The sequence below is a fragment of the Austrofundulus limnaeus genome, unplaced genomic scaffold (assembly GCF_001266775.1).
Source record: "Austrofundulus limnaeus strain Quisiro unplaced genomic scaffold, Austrofundulus_limnaeus-1.0 Scaffold1014, whole genome shotgun sequence".
NCBI classification, from domain to species: domain Eukaryota; kingdom Metazoa; phylum Chordata; class Actinopteri; order Cyprinodontiformes; family Rivulidae; genus Austrofundulus; species Austrofundulus limnaeus.
Window position 1 is genome coordinate 78,984 of NW_013953416.1, and position 17,514 is coordinate 96,497.

Sequence of the window (17,514 nt, forward strand, 5' to 3'; positions counted from 1 at the left end):
GCTCAAAAAAGTGCTTCAAAAAAATTTCTTTAAGATATTTCAGACGGTTCATTGAAATGATACGTTAATACCACGTTTATTTATGTTTTATACAACTTTTAGACTTAATCCTTGTTTCGATGCAACGAGTCACGTGTACCATGAACTTGTCCCGACTCTGCAGGTGGAAATGAGCATTTCTTACTAGAACCTGGCACCGTGCGCCTCGTTTGAAGAGATGAGTTAAATGTTGTCCATTGTCTCTGTAAAATAAACTGTCCCTCTGTCGCTGCAGCGCCTCAGACCCATTGCACCATGGCAGATCCCGATCTTGACTTCACGACTGGTGAGTCTGGCGCCTCCGCCACGTACCCCATGCAGTGCTCCGCCCTGCGCAAGAACGGCTACGTGGTGCTGAAGGGACGTCCCTGCAAAATTGTGGAGATGTCCACCTCCAAGACCGGCAAGCACGGACATGCTAAGGTACCGTTAGCCTTTTACATCTGGACATGCTAAGGTACCATTAGCCTTTTACATCTGGACATGCTATGGTAACATTAGCCTTTTACATCTGGCTATGCTAAGGTAACATTAGCTTTTTAGATCTGGCTACGCTAAGGTAACATCAGCCTTTTACATCTGGACATGCTAAGGTACTGTTAGCCTTTTAGATCTGGCCATGCTAAGGTAACATTAGCCTTTTACATCTGGACATGCTAAGGTAACATTAGCTTTTTAGATCTGGCTACGCTAAGGTAACATTAGCCTTTTACATCTGGACATGCTAAGGTACTGTTAGCCTTTTAGATCTGGACATGCTAAGGTAACATTAGCCTTTTACATCTGGACTTGCTAGGGTAACATTAGCCTTTTACATCTGGACATGCTAGGGTAACATTAGCCGTTTAGATCTGGACATGCTAAGGTAACATTAGCCTTTTACATCTGGACATGCTAGGCTAACATTAGCCTTTTAGATCTGGACTTGCTAAGGTACTGTTAGCCTTTTAGATCTGGCCATGCTAAGGTAACATTAGCCTTTTACATCTGGACATTAATGTGCAAAAGTTTTAGACCTGCTCTTTTCTTGTTTTGCTTCTAAAACCTTTGGAAGGAAACTGATTATCTGACAGTTTGTACATTTTTGACTCTCCAAACTAAATAAACTGAAACTAGAGCTGCTTTTATTTCAACCAACAACATAATATTTCACCTGAAGGACACRTGAACTGTGTAACTCCAGAACAACAGTGTTCTTTACTAAGAGTTAAATTGTTTCTTGCAGGTGAACCTGGTTGGTATCGACATCTTCACCAACAAGAAGTATGAAGATATGTGCCCCTCCACCCACAACATGGATGTTCCTGCCATCAAGAGGACAGATTATCAGGTAAACACCTGGTCCAGACCCTGGAGTTACCTGAGCCACGTCAGGATGTTTGTTTCTGTAGTTTCCTCTGAAGCTGCAGGAAGTGTTCAGATCTAAACGTCTCATGTTTGTTTTTATTCTGCACAGATTTGTTACWCTGAGCTTTAAGACAGATGCTCAGAATAAATGACATCTTTATGGTAGTTTTATAAGACGGTGGAAAATGTTTCATTTCAGTCATATTTAAAAAATAAAAGGTTAAAATGTCTGTTCAGCTGCACCTGACTGACAGGTTTATTTCACCTGTGAGCTGTTGGTTCGGTTCTGTCTGTTCTGCATGTCAGTGCTGCAGCAGGTTCCAGGTCTATTTTTAACTCTTCGTGCTGCTGCGTCTCCAGTTAGCATCTTTAGCTGCAGAGGATTAGCTCACAGTGAGCGACGCCCAGAGTAAATACATGTGGTTTGATTGAGATCGGTTCATTTCTGCTCCTGAGCTCAGTTTAAGTCAGGACTGAAGAAACTAGGCTGAACAATGTGCAGCTAATGACTCAGCTCTGCAGCCTGAGGCTAACAGATTGATATTTTATATAAAATCAGTGTTAACTCAGGAAATACTTTGATCAGAATGTCAATTTTAGTTTCCAGGTTGTGCCTCACGTTTTAAATTTAGTTTATAGATTTAAAACCTGTTATTGTTTGAGTCAGACCTTATAAAAACCTCCAGGAGCTCAGAGACGTCTAGGTTTAATACTTCTGCACATAAATATTCATTGTTGAAACAGCTTTCTTCAAAGTCTGAAACTAGTTTTAGTTAAAAGTTCTGTTAAACTTAACGAGCATTCTCCTAATATTAGCTGATGTTTAGCTAACTTAAGCTTTTAGCTAATATTTATTTGTAAATTATCTGCTACTTTTAAATGAACTGTTTTGGTACATTCATCACTTAGCTACTGCTTCACTYCAAGCTTTTAATAGCTTGTAGCYACCTGTTTTGGTTTTAACAGCTGAMGTTTTTTTAGCCTTCACTCTGAATTTAAACAAAATGTTTTAGTTTAATTTTAATTGATTTATCTGGAGTGAATGTTTTATAAAGTAAAACCTTTCAGTTTTTCAGGCTGCTAATGCTAGTTAGCTTCAAAGTACACTTGTTTTCATTATTATTATTTATATATGATTTAATACATTTTTCTAACTGAAACTGTGCTTCTGAAAGTGTGAATGCATTACGACCAATCATACTTACAGGCAGACATACAGAGTTAGCAGCTGTTCAGCAGGGTAAACCGTGGCTATCGAGATAAAAGCTTCGGTCTTTAGCGAGGGTGAACGGCTGCTTGTCAAGCGCCATCGTTTCCATCGTTAGTGTTGAGATCTGTGTCCTCTCTGGCAATTTGTGTGGATTTGTCAAAAGCCTCAGCARTGAYTGAAGTCCCGATGAATTCTTGAACGCTAGCTTGTTGTTGTTAGCATTTTAGCAGACAGGCTTTGTCCTGCGTTCAGGAGTTATCAGACTTTACATGTTCTCAGATTGGGAGTAGTTGTTCTGATGTTTATAATTATGAAGTGTGTGTGTGACATACAGGGTTAAATGGTGAAATAAAATTAATTCTTAAAATGACTGTTTTTCAGCACACAGTATTCTAATTATTGTTCTAGTGAGTTTTTTTTTTTCTGACGCAACTCGAACGTTGCTCGGTTAGTGTCGGACAGGAAGTGGTTTGACCAAAACAGATAAAAATCAAGCAGCGCTGGCAAAAGTGTACATTTATTATTGATTCTGTTTGTTATGATATCGGGCCGATAACTATCGTTAACCCCTAATGCTAGCATTTAGTTTTTCAGGCTGCTGATGGTCGCGTGTTGTTTAAAGTTGCTAATGCTAACGTATTTTCAGGCTTGTAATGTGTTCATTTGCTAATGCTTACATGTTGTTTTCACTTGCTAATGCTAACGTGGTGTTTTCAGACTGCTAATGCTAACACGTTTTCAGTTGCTAATGGTACTGCATAGTTATTCAGGCTGCTAATGYTTATGTGCAAGTTTTCAGGCTGCTAATGCTAGCGTGTTGTTTACAGTTGATAATGCTAACATGTTTTCAGGCTTCTAATGTGTTCAGTTGCTAACGTTAACATGTTGATTTCAGGCTAACGTGGTGTTTTCAGGTTGCTAGTGCTACTGCGTAGTTTTTCAGGCTGCTAATATGTTTTCAGCTGCTAACGCTAACGTGTTGTTTCAGCTGGTTAACATCAATGAGAACTACATGTCCTTGATGAGTGACAACGGGGACATCAGAGAGGACCTGCGTGTTCCTGAGAGTGAAATCGGAAAGGAAATTGAGTCGAAGTTTGAAGCCAATGAGGAATTCATGGTGAGTGTTGAACTCTGAGCAGAAGTGATGATGATGATTTTAGGGGGGGATCTTCCTCCCCCCTCCCCCTGCAGGTCTAAGGTTTCAGATGATTGACTGCAACACGTTGCTCCCGCTGCCCGCAGGTCACCGTGATTTCTGCCATGGGGGAGGAATGTGCTGTCGCCACCAAGGTCTTGGCCAACAAATAAAGGAGATGGACTTTGCTGCCCAGGCAACAAGCCCCGCCCACAAACCAGTCTCTTTACATTCTCATTGGTTCAGTCACCAAAGCGTCGGCCTTCAGACAACATCCAATCATTCTGTTGTGATCTCTGTCCTGGATGATGTTTTTATTTCTCCCTCCTCTCTCCTCCCCCCTCCTCTCTCTCATCTCTTTTCTGTTGCTGTTGGGAATGTTCCACCTCTGCCTGATCTCTGAGTTTTTGTTTAAAACAATCGACTTTATATAAAAACGACTTCAAAAATACCTGCTCATTCCTGCTCACCTTTCTTTCAGTTCCTCACAGTGTTGCCACTCACATTCCTGAATGTTTCACAGCAGTCGTTCAGCTTTTGTATGATTATTTTTTATATTTAGATAGCAGCCTGTTGGGGGGAGGGGGTCCGGGGGGTTTAGAGGGAGGGGTTTGCCCCCCGTAGATTCTGGTTCTGGTTTAGGTGGTCCCTCTTTGCAGCCATACAGCTTCCCAGCATGGCCTTTTCTCCGGTTCCTGGTCCGGTTCTCCTAAATCACTTGGTGGAGGGGGGGGGGGCGAGCACTTAAAGCACCCGAGCCCCCCCAATCATGAAAAGTTGAGAAGAGAAACGCTTCTTTTTTTGTTTTCTCCTCTCCTCCCTACAAGAAGAGAAACCCAGCGGTCCTCTGACGGCTTGTCGTCTGTAAAAGTTTAAGGGGCGGGGTGGTCCGGTGGCCCCCCCGGCGTCCCCTCCCCCAGAATACAAAGAGTGTTATATTGTTTTTTTTTTTCCGAGGCGTGAGTGTGGAGCGGTGTGGGCCTCCGACATGTGGGGGGCAGTTTGCAGTGAGGTGTGTGATTTTATTTTCTGATTGGGAGGGGGGTTCAGTTACAAACTTTCTGTTCACTCGAGGCCTTTGTCACCTGACTGGAGAAGGCAAAAATAAAACAAGAATAYAAATGGAGAAAAACTGCAAAACTGTCTGGTTTTCTGTCTCTGAAACAACAAATACAGTCCTTAAAGCTGTTTCCTCAAACTGATTTTATTAAAAGAAAAGTTTAGAAATTAAATCAGGTGTTAACGGATCTTTGAAATTATAATTAAAATCTACATAACATTTAATAAAATTTTAAAACCTTCATTAATAGACTTCTGACTTGATGAATGTTGTTTACTCTTGGCAACAAATGGTTAAAGTGTCTGTGACATGCCTAACCGCCAAATATAAAAAGTCAAAACACATTTTTATGACWTTTCTATAAAAAAATATATTTTTATACAGTTTTTTAAAGTCTTAAATGTCTCAAATCAATCTATGAGGTCTTAATGTTAACACAAGTATGGTTATAATTCTCCATTAAAATAAATGGTAACTTATTTTTTTAAGTAATTTTCTGAATACCTCTGGGAGCTAGTTTTGTGTAAAAATAAACATTTGGCTAAAATTGTCACTGGGGTTTTATTTTTACACTTATTAAGTTAGTCTTAGATTTAATTTCAAGTGGCATTAAAGAAGTGGTTAACTTTAAAAMGAAAACTTGCATAAAACGTATTTATTCTCATAACTGGCATATTTTCTTTTGAACTTGGCTCAAAGTGCAACAGGAAGTGACATTAAAGGGGAACTCTTTAAGAAAGACAACTAGTCTGTTTATTGAAACAATATTTGAACTGACTCGTCTTCATCTCTGATAGACTCAATAATCTCTATAATCTGTCGTTAGCTGTTTTATCAGTGCTCTGCTCCAGCAGATATTCCCCTATGACATCACTTCCTGTTCCTTCACATGCAAATATCTCAACACCTGTTCATCTCAGCAGCGGGAAATTATTTTTGCAATTTATTAATGTTATCTTTCCAATAATGCCTTTATATTTATYGTAAAAATTTCATGTCACAGGCACTTTAAGCTCTGTTTAAGAAGTTTTAATGAGTTGAGAAGTATCTTTAAAATGTGCAAAGTTAACCAGTATTTATTGTCTGCATCTTCAATTTCAAAACAGACGTTTTGCAAAAAAATATTCCTTTATAAATGCGTGTTTAATGGGCAAAAATAAACTGAAGAAATGAGTGAAAATGAGCTTCTGGTTCCCAAAATACAAGATCCAAAAATGGCTTTTTTTTACATTATTTGTTGCAGTTACAGTAAAATGTWAAAATCTACAGAAAGGCCCAGAACCTGCCTTGAGGTGAACGTTTTTAAACKGTCTAACCAAACCTCAGTGTCTTGTCGTGGACCTCCACTTGAAGCGGGGACAACACCCTGCCTCTGCCTGGATGCCTCACACTCAAAGTGTGCTCGTGAATCACTCCTTCCTGCACAACTGGAAACATGGATGTGAGTTTCAGGAGGACGGCTGTGGTTTGTCTGACTCATCAGGAGGGATTTAGCTGAGGCCRTGATGAGGCCCCGGCTGAAGCTGTGTGTGTGTGGAGGCAGTCAATGATTGAACAGGCTCAGCAGGTTTATTATCAGGGTGTGTTTGAGCGCCAGTGGACCTTTGGACCTGCCTCATCTGTCAGCACAAAAACACAGGCTGGAACACTGAAATCCTCTGTTTTTAGGCTAAACAGCTTCATTTAAAGTACTTAATGTTAAACAACAATATGAAGTCTAAAATGAACAATTGGTTTATTAATAATGGATTTAAAACACCATGAGACTAAATATGAGAAATTCTTGCTCTTATTTGAACCGCCATCGCTTTGACCATATTTGGAAAGGCGTTTCATGGGGTGCGTCTTACGTCACTGCAGCGTCACGTCACGTTCTTTCTTTCCCGTCCGGTCTCTCAACATGGCGCCGGTAGGTTCTTTCGACTCCTGATGTTTTTACTGATAAACGTGGAGTTCTTGTTTGTTTTGTTCGTTTCAGTTATTTATTATAATCACCACAAAGCATCAGAGAGATAATAAACTACTGTAAATGAGTCTAAGTGGTTTTAAATGAAGAAACAGTTGTAATGAACGCACAAAGTTAGCATTAGCATGCACACGTGTCCCATTCATACCGGAGACCAGACTCCGTAGTAAAATTAATCAGTTTTAGGCCAAGATTGGAGTTTGTCTCTTTTTTTTAGGTGTTTTAATATAATTATTTGACGTYTAAAGAAAGTATATAACCCACTGTTCAATTCGGCTAATTATAAAGTGTAAGTTTGGCGACCTAAAGCTTAAAGTTTTAGCGTTTTCTGACTGACAGCTAACCAGATTAGCACATTTCCTCCGCTGGTTTACTGGAGTAAAACCATTTAATTTAAAGTAGTTGCATTTTAACTTAAAAAGTAAAAACTAAAACACTGATATTTGTAAGCATGTGTTTATCGGTCACATTAGAAATAACATGTTAATGCTTTAAGATTAGTCAATTTAAGAATTAAGTTACTTAAAAGGTTTTTGTTTTTTATGTAAACTGAAATTTTATTGGCTTATTTTCCCCTCTGCATTGAATAAAAGTTAATTCGCATGGTTAGCTGCACTGTAGAACACCAGCTTGGTTTCTTTGTACTTTAACACATTTCTAAAAATTTAAATTCCAGWTGAAACCAAGGAGAATGGTTGTTGGTAAAAAGTCTAAAAAGGCAGCTGCCTGGAAGTTCACCCTGGACCTGACCCACCCTGTGGAGGACGGGATCCTGGACTCTGCAAACTTTGTATGTCTGCTTTGACTCTTTATCTTTGCTCAGCATAAATAAAATGTTTATTTATTTTTGCAAGCATCTTACTGTGTGTGTGGACTAGGGCGCCCTTCCCTAGCTCCTGCTCAACTAGGGTTCCCTTCCCTAGTGCATCACTGTGCTCTGTCCCACAGGAAACCTTCCTCAAAGAGAGGATCAAGGTGAACGGGAAGACKGGGAACCTGGGCAGCGTCGTCCAGGTGGGCCGCATGAAGAACAAGATCAACGTCTCGTCTGARAAACAGTTCTCCAAACGGTGAGCTGCTGCGCCGCTCTGCTTTGACATAAATCACAGCAAACAGGTGGAGAAACTCTGKTTCTAACTGCATCTTTGGCTCCTGCAGGTATCTGAAGTACCTGACCAAGAAGTACCTGAAGAAGAACAACCTGAGGGACTGGCTGAGGGTGGTGGCATCTGATAAGGAGACGTACGAGCTGCGGTACTTCCAGATCAGTCAGGACGACGAGGAGTCTGAGGCAGATGAGTAAAAAGCTGCTCCAGAATAAACCTGAGAGAAAAACAAACATTTGTCCTGTTTTTATTGTTTCACCTTGTTGTTGATCAAACTTCTCTGATTTATGCAGCTTAAATATAAAAACCTGCCAGAGGATCAGAGCTGCTGTCTCACAGCTCTCAGTGGAGTTTAKATTTTCTCTGAGCACTCCTAACACTGACCTGATGGAGACATGTTTACACCTGGTTTCTTTCATGCAGTTCAATAAATGACCAAAAGGTGGCGCTGTACTGCTGAGTGATGGCAGTGGAATGAATTTATCAAAATGTTCCCAAAAAATAGAAAACAGCCAATAATTGATTCATAATTTAAAAAACAAACTCTAGCAGGTTTATAAAACAAACAAAACTGGTTTAATAAAGTTGGACACAAAGWAAATATGTGACAAAATTAGGAACTATTTTATTTTTCTTTATATAATTAAAAAGGATTATTTAAGCAGTCTCTTCAGTGTTTCTGGGTTCTGGCCTGGTTCCTGTTCTGTAATCTGTTCTTCATCATCTCAGGAATTTCTCCACCGTCTGCTGGAGGAGCAGAAAACAGACGTTCAGATGAAAACATGAACGTTTGCTTTGTTTCATTCTGCATGTTCGTTTCAAAACTTTAATGTAAAACTTTTCCTCCAAACTGAATAAATTAAAATATTTTCCAGCAGAAGCAAAAGGTGTTTGTGTGCAGGTAACTGTAATCTGACTCTGAGTATCAGATTACAGCAACACCTGCAGCAGGTTCAAYTGTTTCAGCCTGTTGGATGTTAAAGATTATTATACTCAACTTTATTCTGGTTTAAAGCAGCTGGAAGTAACAATTCTGTTAGTAAAGATTATTTAAGTAAAAATTCTTTTAGTAAAGATTCTGTTAGTAACGATTCTTTTAGTAAAGATTCTGTTTTTTTAGTAAAGATTCTGTTTTTTTAGTAACGATTCTGTTGAGAAAGCTTATTCACAAAGACAGCTGCTGGTTTTCACACTGAAGGTCAGACTGTGCAATGAGCTCCACCTCTACAGCCTCAGTCAGCAGGTCAAAGGTCATGACCTCGTCGCTCTAAAAACGGCAGGTTTACAAAGTTTCATCTGAAGGATCCACAAGAYTTCTGGACCAGAACCAGACCAGAGGACAGATGTTTACCCAGAATGCACTGCAGCTGTCAGCACGGAGGAGGAGGGCTGATGGTTTGATGAGGGGTCCAGGAAGTCCTCTGTGGACCAAAGAGTTCTGGAGTCTGAAACCCTGCAGAGACCAGAGTGGGTCAGAACCATGTGATAGACTGGGTTCTGCTGGACTGTAGTTTCTCTTCAAACAACTCAGTTTTACTGACTGACTGAACAAATAACCACCTGCTGGTCCCTCAGAACCTCCCAGCTGAGCTCTAACTGGATCCTGGCGTTCTGCTGGTCGGGTCGAGGTTCTGAATATTTCATCGGGTCACATGGTGTCAGCTGACAGAAGCAGCGCTGTCGGCTCAGACTCACCTGTACCTGCAGCTCAGCAGAGGAGCGCCGCCTCAGACCCTGCTTCAGGAAACAGCTGGGAGCTGCTTCTGCCTGCAGGTTAGATGTTTTCTACTCATAATGATGAAAGTCTCTGAGCTCTGCAGGGTTTGAGATGTTCAGGAGCTGTTTGACGTGCAGCAGCAGAACTTCTTCAGCCTTTTCCTTCCATGGTTGTAGTTTTCCTCTGAAAACTGATCCTGAGTCAGCATTAATGATTCAGGAGCYCAGCTTTGCTCTAGTGACCGAGAACAGCTGATCAGATCACCTGAACCGGACCAGCTGAGTCCTGAGTCCTGGTGCTCTGAATCCTGGGAGCTCATTGGACTGCTGAAGGAGACCAAGACCATGAAGGTCCCTCTGACTGAGATCCTGTGTAGAACCAGGTCTCTGCTGATCTGGCCTTGATGTAAGCCTCTCCTTAGGAAAAAAAAAAAAAAACACCTTGAAAGACTCAGACTACAGGACCAAGATCCTCTGGTCTGAAGAAACCAGGACAATCACCAACATCACCTCCACAGTGAAGCACGGCGGCGGCAGCGTCATGATGTGGGAGTGTTTTTAGTTTTCTAACAGATTTACAAAGGTGTGTAACTTTTGTTTTCTTCGTCATCATGTGGGTCAGGTGTAGAATAATGAGACTTTTAGGACGACAGGTTACTGAGGTCCAGAAGTCCAGACCCACCACCCTGGTAACTGCAGGTCTGAAGACTCTGGACCCTCGTTAAAAGCCCAGCTTTAGTGAGGAGCTCAAAAAGATGATCGTTCAGAAAGGGAAGCAGAGTTTCTGTCAGAGTCTTGTGGTTCCACAGAAGGGTGGGGTCTTGTTGGGGTCTCGTTGTGTCCTCTGGGACTCATTTCTTCATCCTAAAATGAAACCAGCTCAAGAATGTGGTTCTGGTTCAGTAAACAGCAGCAGAACTCTGACTCTGATGGTGAAGCAGTGAAGCGACCAATCATAGCTCAGCTTGTGTTAACAAAGCGGGGGTCTGTGCCCCCTGTCCTGGTGGCGAGGGTCTGTGCCCCCTGTCTTGGTGATGAGGGTCTGTGCTCCTGTCCTGGTGGCGGGGGTCTGTGCCCCTGTCTTGGTGATGAGGGTCTGTGCTCCTGTCCTGGTGGTGGAGGTCTGTGCCCCTGTCCTGGTGGCGGGGGTCTGTGCCCCTGTCTTGGTGACGAGGGTCTGTGCTCCTGTCCTGGTGGTGGGGGTCTGTGCCCCTGTCCTGGTGGCGGGGGTCTGTGCTCCTGTCTTGGTGACGAGGGTCTGTGCTCCTGTCCTGGTGGCGGGGGTCTGTGCCCCTGTCCTGGTGGCGGGGGTCTGTGCCCCTGTCCTGGTGGCGAAGGTCTGTGCCCCTGTCCTGGTGGCGGGGGTCTGTGCCCCTGTCCTGGTGGCGGGGGTCTGTGCCCCTGTCCTGGCGATGGAGGTTTGTGTCCCCGGTCCTGGTGGCGAGGGTCTGTGCCCCTGTCCTGGTGGCGGGGGTCTGTGCCCCTGTCCTGGCGATGGAGGTTTGTGTCCCTGGTCCTGGTGGCGAGGGTCTGTGCCCCTGTCCTGGCGATGGAGGTCTGTGTCCCCAGTCCTGGTGGCGAGGGTCTGTGTCCCCGGTCCTGGCGGCGGGGCGTCTGTGCCGCTTGTCCTGGCAAGACCTGCCAGTTTGTGCCAACATGAAAATCTGTTTCCTGATGTTTGTTTTTGTGTTTTCACAGTTTCTTCGTCTGGGTTCTGMTTTCATGAAGCAAACAGGAAGCAGATAGGAGGCAGCTCCGGTGAGGCTGATGTAAATGACCCGCAGAGCTCGTTAACATAAGCAGGTGATCACCAGGTAAGACCATGGGGGCGTGGCTGGGTCGGGTGTCTCTGGGCGACGCCTGGTACAACATGTACTCCCGCCTGCTGAGGACCAAACCGGTGGGCTCCATGGCTCATGGCTCAGATGACCTCACCGAGCTGCCGGAGGGCCACCATGCCGGCCTCGCCAAGGTCCTGACCACGGTGGACCTGGTGTCGCTTGGGGTGGGCAGCTGCGTTGGAACGGGGATGTACGTGGTCGCAGGGCTGGTTGCCAAAGCGATGGCGGGGCCGGGGGTCATCCTGTCCTTCATCATTGCAGCCGTGGCATCGATACTGTCAGGTAAAACCTCTGAGGGTCTTTAAAGTCCAGATGTATGAGGTGTTAATTGTTGAACGTGCTTCCTGTAAGGTGTGTGCTACGCTGAGTTTGGTGTCCGGGTCCCGAAAACCACCGGGTCTGCGTACACCTACAGCTACGTAACCGTGGGCGAGTTTGTGGCGTTCTTCATCGGGTGGAACCTGATCCTGGAGTACCTGATTGGCACAGCGGCAGGGGCGTCGGCTCTCAGCAACATGTTCGACTCTCTGGCCAATCACAGCATCAGTAACTACATGATTACCCACCTTGGCACGCTCAGAGGGCTCGGTCAGTGAGAGCAAAACTCAAACATTGATTTATTTTTATAACTCTTCTGTTTCTGTTTTCATCAGAGTAAACGTGTCTTTGTTAAAGTTTAGAAGTGTCTCTGTTGTCTCAGGTAAAGGTGAGGACACGTACCCAGACTTATTAGCCCTCTTCATTGCCCTGCTGGTCACAGTGATCATTGCTCTGGGTGTGAAGAACTCAGTGAAGTTCAATAACATTCTTAATGTGGTCAACCTGGTGGTGTGGGTCTTCATCATCATCGCCGGACTCTTCTTCCTGTCAGTCAGCAACTGGAAGGGAGGCCAGTTTCTGCCATATGGCTGGTCAGGGGTGAGTCTACATGGTTTGTTGGTGGGTTGATGTTGGTTGGTTGGTTGTTTGTGAGTTTATGGTTGGTGAGTGGATTGTTGGTTGATAGTTGGTGGGTTGATGGTTGGTGGGTGGGTTGATTATTCGTTGGTTGGTTGGTTGATTGGTTGGTTAGTTGTTGATGAGTTGATGGTTAGTTGGTTGATGATGGGTGAGTTGATGGTTGGTGAGTTAATGGTTGATGGTTGGTGAGTTGATGGTTGGTTGGTTGACTGTTGGTGAGTTGTTGGTTAGTTGGTTGACTGCTGGTTGGTTGGTTGGTTGGTTGGTTGGTTGACTGTTGGTGAGTTGATGGTTGGTTGATTGGTTGGTTGGTTGGTTGGTTGGTTGATGAGTTGATTGTTGGTTTGTTGATGATTGTTGAGTTGATGATTGGTTGGTGAGTTAATGGTTGGTTGATGGTTGTTGAGTTGATGGTTGGTTGGTGAGTTGATGATTGATTGGTTGATGGTTGTTGAGCTGATTGTTGGTTGATAGATGGACCTACTGTTTGTGTTCAGGTGATGCAGGGTGCAGCAACGTGTTTTTACGCTTTTATTGGATTTGACATCATAGCGACAACAGGAGAGGAGGCCAAAAACCCAAACACCTCCATCCCTTATGCCATCACTGTGTCTCTGGTCACCTGCCTTACCGCCTATGTGTCAGTGAGTACCGAGTAAAAGATGTTTAAAAGACACTTTGTGTCTTATTAGAGGCAAACTTGATTGATGTTTAATGTGACATCAGACAAAAAACATGTAAAGACTTTTACTACAAGAGTTGTCTAGATTTACTCTTTAAAGGTATGTTGACGTTCATGGATTTCAGTCTCTTAAGTCTTGTTCTTAGTGTTGGTTTTGATAACTGTAGGTCTTGACCTTTGTCTAAAGCCCTCAAAAACTTGGATTTGTCTAGAGATTCTAGTCTTGACTCAGTCTGAGGTTAGGTCTTTGTGACCGTAACACACATTCACATCAGTCCACCTCTTTGGCACCAACAGGTGAGCGTGATCCTTACCCTCATGGTTCCCTACAACCTGATCGATGGCTCCGCTCCTCTCATGGAGATGTTTGCTGTTCATGGTTTCATGTGGGGGAAGTACACCGTGGCTGTTGGCTCCATAGCTGGACTCACCGTCTCCCTGCTGGGCTCCCTGTTCCCCATGCCCAGGGTCATCTATGCTATGGCTCGGGACGGACTGCTGTTCAGGTCAGGAAACAGGAAATAGGAACAAAGGCCAAAATTTTTCTGGACCTTTTAATGTTTCATTAGAGTCGTTCTTTTCCAGGCTTTCCGGGCAAGTTATTTGTTTACTTATCAAAGCCCCAGATTAACCTGCTCATGAGGAAAACTTCCTCTCTGTTTGTGTATTTGAAGGTTCCTGACACACGTGTCGGCGCTCACACACACTCCTGCCGTGGCGTGTGTGGTGTCAGGAAGTTTGGCGGCCATCCTGGCTCTCCTGGTGAGCCTCAGGGACCTGATTGAGATGATGTCCATTGGCACGCTCCTGGCCTACACTCTGGTCAGCGTGTGCGTCCTGTTACTGCGCTACCAGCCTGACCAACAGACCGACACACACCAGTTCCACTCAGAGGACCACGAGGACTACCTGAAGGACGGTGAGCCCACCAAAGACGACCACGATCTGATGGGAGGGGGCGATCACGACGGGTCTTCCTATCATGGTGGAGGAACAGAAGGGGAGGCAGACGACTCAGAATTCCACACAGKCCACGCCCCCCTGCTGAAAAGGCTTCTGGGAGGTCATTACTACACCCTGAGAGTCCGACTTGGAATGCCAGATTCGTCAGCACGTCCCACCCCTGCTACCGGTCGTATAGTGACCCAATGCACCCTCTCCTTCTTCTTCATGTCCTTCTTCCTGTGGTCCACCATCATATTTGGAGTTGAGCAGGGCTCAGGGGTGGGCGCGGCGTTTTCAGGTCTGATGGCCACAGTGATAATGGGATCGTTGGCGAAGCTTTTGATTCTGATCTTACAGCAGCCTGAGAGCAAACAGAGACTACCCTTCATGGCGCCGTGTGTGCCCTTTGTTCCTGCAGCGGCCATATTGGTCAACAGCTACCTCATGCTGAAGCTGTCTTCTCTCACCTGGGCCAGGTTCACCATATGGTGCCTCATAGGTGAGTCGAAACACAGGAAATACAAAGAATCACAGTCAGCTCTTATTGACCTTGTGTCAGAGACCTGTAAGACTTAGCAGAGGTCTATCAACSAGATGTCTCTACCCGTGTCCTTCTGATTCTGGTTCTCTGTTCCTGTCTCAGGTCTGTTGATCTACTGTTGTTACGGAGTTTGGCACAGCACGCTGGAGCTGAGCGCCCGTGAGGAGCAGGCCCATGCCAGCTCCTACCGGCGCTACGACGACAACTTGGACGACACCTTCTCCCCCGACGACGACCTTTACCCCCAGGACCGGGACGACGGACCCTACCAGGGCTGGTCTGCGCCGGAGGAGAAGGGTTATCGGCATCAGAACCAGAATGAGGACCGAGAAGAAGAGCAGGAGCAAAGTCGGTTCGAGGAGGAAGGAGACCAGTATGGGTACCAGTCTGGAGCAGGAGTCCAGTATCCAGAGGGAGGCAGCAGGTCCAAGGGAAGGACCAATCTTGGGTTTGATGATGAAGATGACTGAAAACTTTCCTCCAAAGAACTACGTCTAAAATCAGGCGGAGTGGGTCAAACCTCTGGATTTTGTATAAAATGACGCCAGATTTAACAGATGATTTAGAGAAAAAGTGAACATTTCCTGTTTTTCTGATTGTGTAGTGAGTATTCAGTGTTGATGTGTGTACACGAGAAAACATGTTTATGATTAAATGTCATCTAAAGAATCCAGCTGAGGCGCATTTTGTGGAGTCAAAATATATTTTTATTCTTTTGATTCTCTAGCTAAAAACTGCAGCAATGAGCCGCAGAAAGATTTAAAAAGTGTTTTTATCATGCAAGAAAAGGAAAATCTAAAAATACAAGAAGGTACCTGTTAGTTTAAAAAAATAATTATTCAAAACACAAAAAGAAAACAATTTTACTCTGAAGGCCAGACATCAAACTCAGATTTAAACTTTATTTTCTTTAGGAAAAAAACTAGTTCCTAAAGTTTTTATTTGTTATATTTTGATTGTTTTATTGGCAGAAATAAATCACAATTTATATTACACAATCAGACAGAAATAAGGTTTGTARCATATTTATTTGTGAGTCATTTATCTAAAAATACTAATAAATCAAACTCAAGAGATTCATTTTTTTCTTTTAGTTTGTTGCAATCTGCAGATTCACCACTAGATGTCACTAAATCGTCTGTTAGGAAATAGTACGACTAATCAAAGCAGCRGTTAATTTGAAGTTTACAAAAGAGAAAGAAAGGTAAATTCTTTCTAATGTTTAGGTTATCTAGTAGTAAAAAAAACGGGGTTTAAGGAAACTGGGAAACTCAGACTCTTTCGCTCTTGGCGTGGTTGGAGGGCCGGTCCAGAGCCGTGGTCGTGTTCCCCCGTCTGGAGTAGAAGAAGCTGTTCTCTCTGGACGGGATGCCGACGCTGCCAACCTGACAGCACAGGATCACGAACCCCCCCAGGGCACAGAGTCCGGCTCCGATCCAGCCGGCATACAGAGAGAAGCCAAAGGACATCAGATGTTCCTCTTGGTGAGCACCGATGGGGAACCAGATGGTGGCGATGATGCCAAAGACAGCTGGAACAAAGGAAAACACAACAAATGAACCCCTGACAGCTGGAGGATGCTGACAGGAAGTACCTGTCAGGAAACAGAGCAGCTGAACCATGACCCTCCCTCCTCCCACACCTGGAAGAACCTTTACAGTTAACCATGTTCTCTAAGAGTAACACTGCTTCTGCTGCTGGTAACTCTGACCATTTACACTTCACTAACTGCCAGTTTAGGCTCAGTTTGAGCTAAAAACATAAAAGAAATGTTTCAGCTAACAGTTTGAGCTAACAACTAGTTTGAGCTAAGTGAAGCTGTTGTATTAAAACAACTTTAATCTCAAACTGGTTTATATCGTCATCAGTTTAGCAAATTATGGTTATTTACTATAGAGTTAAATAAAAACTATAGTTTTTTATTATTTACATAAAACTGGCTGATTGCGAGTATAAACAACAGCAGGTGTAGTATCAGTAGCTAGCTTTGTTACTGCAGTAAAACCAATATATTTCTGCTGAAATAACTGATACCTGATAAATGAATTAAAGTGATGATAATAGGGAAGTTTGTGAAAACATTATTTATGTAAAACACTATAAAGACTGAGGTTATTTTCAGTGTTTTGTCCTCTCAGGCTAGCTAACATTAGCTTATCTTAAAACAACTCCAAACTCTTAAAAACATTTAAAGCACATTTAGTGGTACTGCCTCCTCACCCATGATGCAGACCAGRACTCCGCCCACTTTGGCGCGGCACTTCTTGATGGCGGAGGAGTCGTTGGGGAGGCGGACGCAGGGCATGGACATGAGGATGAGGAGCATGGCGGGCAGACCCAGCAGACAGGCCAAGACCATCAGAGCCCGGGACGTCTGGATGTAGGCTGAGAGACACCAAACATCTGTCAGAGACATTTCCCCGCTCTACCAACATCTGGACCAAACATCTGGACCAAACATCTGGTCCAAACATCTGTCAGAGACATTTCCCCANCATCTGGACCAAACACTTGAACCAAACATCTGGACCAAACATCTGGACCTGACTGTCAGGTGACACCTCCACACTTGGACTGAATTCCTTCTGAAATGTGTTTCAGCTGAATGTCTTTGAACCAAACACACCTGAACCTGTGACTCCACAAGGTCTGGATCCAAAAGACTAAAACAAGTAAAGCTAGACCCTGATCCACTGATCCAGACGGTCCTGTGGGCCGGATCCACAGCAGTGTTATCAGAGTTCACTAAAACGAACTAAATAACAAAAACTGAAATTGAAAAAAACATTTTAGTTAACTCAAATAAATAAAAACTGTAATAAAATAAAACAACAACTAAAACTGTATAATCTTTTTACATAACTAACTGAATATTCTTAGTTTTAGTGTTTGTCACTTTATTTTGAGGCGTGGATCTTTTTGAAGTAGTTTCACATCAGCTGTGGTTTGTAACACTTGTTTAC

At 43.8% G+C, this 17,514-nt stretch overlaps 5 protein-coding genes across 5 annotated transcripts in view; 4 read left to right on the forward strand and 1 right to left on the reverse strand.

The window, feature by feature from the left end:
* Window positions 1–4,874, forward strand: part of LOC106533764 (eukaryotic translation initiation factor 5A-1) — a 6,723-nt gene extending 1,849 nt beyond the window's left edge. The window contains exons 2-5 of the mRNA XM_014030196.1: window positions 275–462; window positions 1,265–1,369; window positions 3,585–3,716; window positions 3,842–4,874. Of these exons, the coding sequence (XP_013885650.1) occupies window positions 295–462; window positions 1,265–1,369; window positions 3,585–3,716; window positions 3,842–3,907 (471 nt within the window). The 5' untranslated portion in view covers window positions 275–294 and the 3' untranslated portion in view covers window positions 3,908–4,874. The remainder of the gene's footprint in view (window positions 1–274; window positions 463–1,264; window positions 1,370–3,584; window positions 3,717–3,841) is intronic.
* A 1,799-nt stretch (window positions 4,875–6,673) lies between these two features.
* Window positions 6,674–8,099, forward strand: rpl22l1 (ribosomal protein L22-like 1). Its single transcript, XM_014030198.1, has 4 exons — window positions 6,674–6,703; window positions 7,437–7,550; window positions 7,709–7,830; window positions 7,919–8,099. The coding sequence occupies exons 1-4, from the start codon at window positions 6,695–6,697 to the stop codon at window positions 8,061–8,063; spliced, it is 390 nt and encodes a 129-aa protein (XP_013885652.1). The 5' UTR covers window positions 6,674–6,694; the 3' UTR covers window positions 8,064–8,099.
* Window positions 8,100–10,443: 2,344 nt separating this feature from the next.
* On the forward strand, window positions 10,444–11,351 carry LOC106533762 (keratin-associated protein 5-2). Its single transcript, XM_014030195.1, has 2 exons — window positions 10,444–10,880; window positions 11,099–11,351. The coding sequence occupies exons 1-2, from the start codon at window positions 10,469–10,471 to the stop codon at window positions 11,326–11,328; spliced, it is 642 nt and encodes a 213-aa protein (XP_013885649.1). The 5' UTR covers window positions 10,444–10,468; the 3' UTR covers window positions 11,329–11,351.
* Window positions 11,352–11,379: 28 nt separating this feature from the next.
* On the forward strand, window positions 11,380–15,224 carry LOC106533761 (probable cationic amino acid transporter). The gene is made up of 7 exons (XM_014030194.1): window positions 11,380–11,705; window positions 11,775–12,011; window positions 12,124–12,341; window positions 12,881–13,027; window positions 13,363–13,571; window positions 13,740–14,509; window positions 14,654–15,224. The coding sequence occupies exons 1-7, from the start codon at window positions 11,405–11,407 to the stop codon at window positions 15,019–15,021; spliced, it is 2,250 nt and encodes a 749-aa protein (XP_013885648.1). The 5' UTR covers window positions 11,380–11,404; the 3' UTR covers window positions 15,022–15,224.
* Window positions 15,225–15,560: 336 nt separating this feature from the next.
* Window positions 15,561–17,035, reverse strand: LOC106533765 (claudin-11). The gene is made up of 2 exons (XM_014030197.1): window positions 16,772–17,035; window positions 15,561–16,082 (listed from the first exon to the last, which is right to left on the reverse strand). The coding sequence occupies exons 1-2, from the start codon at window positions 16,965–16,967 to the stop codon at window positions 15,823–15,825; spliced, it is 456 nt and encodes a 151-aa protein (XP_013885651.1). The 5' UTR covers window positions 16,968–17,035; the 3' UTR covers window positions 15,561–15,822.
* Window positions 17,036–17,514: the final 479 nt, after the last annotated feature.